The 5,555-nt window shown below is 35.3% G+C and overlaps 1 protein-coding gene across 2 annotated transcripts in view; it reads right to left on the reverse strand.

The window, feature by feature from the left end:
* Nucleotides 1–4,829, reverse strand: part of LOC145158776 (uncharacterized) — a 5,099-nt gene extending 270 nt beyond the window's left edge. Inside the window, exons 1-12 of one of the 2 annotated variants that reach the window (XM_079077639.1) lie at nt 4,562–4,829; nt 3,422–3,992; nt 3,243–3,324; nt 3,014–3,080; nt 2,587–2,772; nt 2,436–2,496; nt 1,998–2,321; nt 1,826–1,907; nt 1,478–1,544; nt 1,215–1,400; nt 1,059–1,119; nt 1–984 (exon numbers count right to left, since the gene is read on the reverse strand). The exon at nt 1–984 is cut by the window's left edge and continues 270 nt beyond it. In XM_079077639.1, coding sequence (XP_078933765.1) covers nt 215–984; nt 1,059–1,119; nt 1,215–1,400; nt 1,478–1,544; nt 1,826–1,907; nt 1,998–2,321; nt 2,436–2,496; nt 2,587–2,772; nt 3,014–3,080; nt 3,243–3,324; nt 3,422–3,992 — 2,457 coding nt within the window. In that variant the 5' untranslated portion in view covers nt 4,562–4,829 and the 3' untranslated portion in view covers nt 1–214. Of the gene's footprint in view, nt 985–1,058; nt 1,120–1,214; nt 1,401–1,477; nt 1,545–1,825; nt 1,908–1,997; nt 2,322–2,435; nt 2,497–2,586; nt 2,773–3,013; nt 3,081–3,242; nt 3,325–3,421; nt 3,993–4,557 lie in introns of both variants that reach the window. The other variant, XM_079077691.1, reaches the window with a different exon arrangement.
* Between the last annotated feature and the right edge of the window lie 726 nt (nt 4,830–5,555).

Here is a 5,555-nt window from a genome sequence, read left to right on the forward strand (position 1 = left end):
ACAGGAACAGGATGCAAAAACCAACAATCAAAGAATGCATATGTGAATGTGATATGTGCTAACTGCTAGGTTCAAAGTTGAAACTATCTAGGCCTAGATCATCTAATCTAATTATAAATATGAACACATAGTACAACATGTATCAAAATGGCCTCACTTCATTTTAGGTTCCATTATTCTCAGGTTTAATGTTAGTGTGAGTGTGACAAACCTATTAGGGTAGGGTTTCAGCAGCCGAATCAGGATTAGTTTCGGTTTCTGGCTCCTTTAAGGTTTCAGCAAGGGAAGCAGGACTGGTGTTGGATTCCCGTTCCGATTTTGTGGGAAGAGCAGAATCAGTAATACCGCCGGCTTCTGGTTCCAATTTGGTTGGAAGAGCGGAATCAGTAACAGTGTTGGCCTCATGTTCCAACTTGATTGGACGAATGGAATCAGTAATAGCGCCGGATTCTGGCTCCAATTTGTTTGGAAGGGCGGAATCAGTAATAGTGTTGGCCTCCTTTTCCAACTTGATTGGAAGAATGGAATCAGTAATAGCGCCGGCTTTTGGTTCCAATTTGGTTGGAAGAGCGGAATCAGTAATGGTCTCGGTTTCTGGTTCCAATTTCGTTGGAAGAACAGAATCAGTAATAGTGTCGGCTTGTGGTGGAAGAGCGGAATCAGTAACAGTGTTGGTTTGCTGTTCCAACTTGATTGGAAGAATGGAATCAGTCATAGTGTCAGCTTCTGGTTCCAATTTAATTGGAAGAGCAGAAACCATAGCAGTGTCGGCTTCTTGTTCCGATTTGGTTGGAAGAGCGGAAGCAGTAATGTTGTCTGTTTCTGATTTTGACGTAAAGACACGAATAACCTTTTGGTAAAATCCCCATGAAAGATTTTTGCTTGTAATGGGACGATGGCCAAATGGATTTTGCTCCACAAATTTTTGAACATTCTCAGATGCTGCTAACTTTTCCAGATATATTCGCAGGTCCCCATCAGACCCTGTCATGGGACAAAAAATATTTATAAAAAAAAGCAATACTATAAACAAAAAATGACTAGGATGATTTATTTACCTAAGGAATTATCTTCTGTCTTCCAGTAGCAGTAAGTATAAGGAAAGATTGCTGTGTATGGCTGAAATGGAAAGAAGAAACTGAAATATAAAGAAACCAAATAAAAAAAAAAAAAAATTCAAGTAGAAATATATGAAAATGGTAGAGACTACTAACGGGATTTAGCAGAGCCTTGGATGGATAAGTATCCAAAAGAAGTGTATTTGATTCATCATAGTCTCCAATATCCCATGGAAGATTTGGATCTTTCTTTTCCCATAATTTTTTAAGTTGCTTTAAAACTAAGGGTCTGTTCATGTTCTCAACAGTACGAAAACCTGTGTCTGTACAATCAGATAGATCCTGCAAAAAAATACAAATTAGTGCATAATAATATGGAATAAACAACGTAATACAAGTGAAGAATAAATGGGGCTTACCCAAGAGAAGAGCAATTTGTGTTGAGTGTCTCTCATAAGAAAGTCAAGAACCCGTTCTGTATGAAATCTGTATTAAGTTTGTAAACATGTATGAGCATAAAAAATCATATGAAAAGATACAATAATAAAGAACAGAAGTATAGGGTATGTTTGGTTCCATGGAATCGAATGATAAAGGAATGGAATGGGTCATTACATTCCATTGGACAAAACCAACATATACATATATATATATATATATATATATATATATATATATATATATATATATTTCATTCCAAAGGAATGAAGTAATGACTATTCCATTCCTTCACTGATTCCCTCCTACCAATCACTACATTACAATACCTTGATGTTGATGCCCACATACCTACTTTGAATCTATCAAAGCAAAATTGCAAAAACTCATCACAATAAGGTCTTTTAAACACTGCAAAACCAAACACCAATCAAATCCAACAATTTCTTAAAGAAGTATCAACCCCCAATTATCACCCGTATATATATATTTTTTCCATACCTGCCCTTGACCCTGGTAGTATCGTGTCTGCTTTATATTGCAGTATTGAGTCTGCTTTATATCTTTCACGTGGGAGTAACACAACATCAGCAAGCAACCCACTCACATCAATAACTAAAAGTTTCTTTCTAAAACAAGATTTAGAAGCATCAGCTTCTTGTTGTGGACAGGTGGCACTGTCACCAATAACCTTAAGGTAAAATTTCCATGATTCATTGTTGTAAGAAATAGGTTGTTGGCCAAATGGGTTTTGCTGTATAAACTTTTGGACATTATCAGATGCTGCCAACTTTTCAAGATAATTTCGAAGGTCACCTTTAGGTCCTGTAATGGAAAATCAAGAATATGACAGCTGGCACATGCAAACTATTTATGGTTCAATCTTTAATGAATATAAACAGAAATAAATGGGACACAAACACAATGACTCTCACTCACCTAAACCATTATCTTGGGTATTTCGATAACTGTAAGTATAGGGAAAGATTGCAGTATTCGGCTGAAAATAAGAATTGTGAATTGTGAAGCCAATTAGTACCTTTAGTTGGTGATAAGAAATAAAGAAATTGAAAGAAAAAGAAGAGATTACAGGGTTGCGAAGTGCTTTATATGGAGAATCATCCAAAAGAAAAGTGTTTGATTCATCATAGACTCCTTTATCCCAGGGAAGATTAGGATCTTGTTTTTCCCATAACTTTTTAAGTTCTTTTAAAACTAATGGTTTGTCACTGTTCTCAATAGTATTGAAACCGGTCTCAGTACAGTGAGATTGATCCTGTGTCAAAAACCAATCTTTATCATATTAATACTGATATAGGACTAAATGCAAGAGATAGCAATGTACTTTCATTAATTTGCACATTTTAGATGGCATAGCTTCAATTTTTCAAAGTACAATGCTGTAATAAGAAATGAAACTAGGATGCTATCATTAACAAATCAACAGAAGTTTGTAGCTATTTCTTGCATATAATATAACCCTATATTATATATACATACTATAATATACGACTTACCCAACAGAAAAGCAATTGATGCTGAGTGTCTTTGATGAGAAAGTCAAGAACACGTTCTATGTTTCTTCTGGAGGAAGTTCATAAACATGGATAAGAAAAAATAAAATAGAGTAAGTAATTAATATGATGAAATACATTCCATACAAGTGATAAAAATGTTCAATTTGATGGAATGAGGGAACCAATGGAAGACAGAATAAAGTAGTTGTAAGCTGAAAAATTAGAGTACCTTGTTCTTGATGTCCAGACACCTACACTGAATCTCTCAAAGCAAAAATTTAAAAATTCATCACAATATGGTCTCTTATAAACTACAACAGCAAAGAACAATTAAGTTAGAAATTAGTTGAGTAGCATAGACATAGAGGAATAAATTTTAAATCTTTACACTTAAAACCAAATCCCAACCTGATTTTGACCCTATTACTGTGTCGGCTCTATAGACTTCATCTGGATCTGCTACAATATCAACAATCAACCCATTCACATCAAGGACAAGAAGCTTTTTTCTAGGATGTGAATGACAACTATCTTCATTCCTAACTTTACTAGAATTTTCTTTAATTGCATCCAATTTAGTTATTGAATTAACCACATCCATCTTCAATTCTGTGTTTTTATCACTGGGATGACTCCTATCTTCACTGGTAGATGATTCCGATCCTTCCATCACAATCTTATCCTTCTTCTTTTCGCTTTCTTGCTCAAGGGCAAAACAGTCAATCTGGGAGCCCTCAGTTAAACTTTCTTTCCCATTATTGAATGTGTCATCCTGTTTGACTACCATTTCTACATTTGGCATGTCTGCTGGAGAAACAGTTGCAGGTGCTTCATCTATGCAAGCCATACTAGTATCTGTGCTCCCATTTGGGGGGAGCAGATTAGGCTCTTTGTTAGATTCAGAATGGTTCACTCGGTGTGGATGTGATACCCTTCTCCTTTTAACAGGTGGGCCATAAACCTCCATGCTTCTTTCCATCTGCAAATGCATTAGGAGCATCAAAATGTAAAATCAAAATGTTCAAAACGACACTGAAAATTGAAAGAAGTTGTATATCATAGGTGCACATTGTCTACCAAATTAGTGTTAACATCTATCTAAGAGAACTCCTATTCATGAAATTAAACTAAATTCAACTCTAAGCTTTTATGGTTCACATTTGTTTTCTGCATCTTACCCTAAATGTCCTTCTAATTCATGGATGCCACTCTTCCAACTACACAATTAAAGTGCTTTTCGGATGAGTTTACAAAAAAAGCAGAAGAAAAGCGATGAAAGCAGGAATTCTACCCAACTACATTACGTAATTACTAATTACCAAACTAAACTTCATGAGTTCAACAACAGGTATCAATTTCCAAATTACCACATCACCAAATACCAATTCGGAAAAGTCTCATAACAGGAATTCAAAAGTACCATTTCAGGAACTTCATAACTCAAATTACTCTGTAATTGTGTATGACAGAAGGAGAGAGAATGAATTATCCGGTGAAATTCAAGTAGGGTTTGATTTAAAGCTATAAGTTAGAGATTTACGCACTTACGATAGCTATTAGGGAAATAAAGACGTCTCAGAGGGAGAAAATGGTGGAGGAAAGAGAATAGCCGCCGCCGTTGACCTCCGTGGGGATTAGAAAATCTACGGCAGAGAGAGGTTGAGAAGATTTTGAAGCGATGCCCAAGTATCGAGGGATTCAAACTGTCACATACAGACAACACACACAAACGCATCAGAGATTCAGAGTCGTTCTTGCTCAGATTCCATCACAGGGTTGCTTCCCCTAAAACACAACTTGATATCTCTTTAGTTCAGTTGTTTCAATTATAAACCGTAGATATTACTCGCCCAGGGTGTTCGCGGTACGGTTTGAAACCATGAAACCGGTCAAACCGGTCAACGGTTTGGTTTTTCTGTTTGTATTTTTGTTTATGGTTTGACTTACGGTTTCTAATTTTTCAAATCGTAATGAACGTTTTGGCTTATGGTTTCTAATTTTTCAAACCGTATAAAAACCGGACCGGACCATAGGGTTTGTAATATATATTAATTAATTTTTTATATATGTAATTATTATATATATTTATATATTAATTTTTATATATAAATAATAAAATTTAAAACTGATAACTCATTTAATTACACACCCCAATTAGTTTGTTACTTTGTTTTGTGAATTTTGAAGCCCAAGTGTAAAGTCTTCGATTGGAGTTTGTCCATTTTCATTCCTAATCTCGTTGTATACAACTTTATGTGTTGTAATTTGTTTGGTTCATAATGGATGGTGGTGTTTTATTTTGAATTCAGATTTTGATGAGTGAGAAACTTAATGTGATTAAGAATAGTAAAAACTTAATGTGATACTAAAATGGGTCTAAAAAGCCCAAACCGTGAAACCAAGCCGGAGCCAAACCGTTAGTAACGGTTTGGTTTTGTTCGGTTTTAATTTTTGAACGGTTCGGCTTTGGTTTTCGCTTGACAAAAACCATAACTAACGGTTTGGCTTCGGTTTGACCTAAAAACTGAAAAAACCGGACCGT

This window comes from Lactuca virosa, chromosome 1 (assembly GCF_052849685.1).
Source record: "Lactuca virosa cultivar CGN04683 chromosome 1, Lactuca_virosa_CGN04683_v6, whole genome shotgun sequence".
Taxonomy (NCBI): Eukaryota; Viridiplantae; Streptophyta; class Magnoliopsida; order Asterales; family Asteraceae; genus Lactuca; species Lactuca virosa.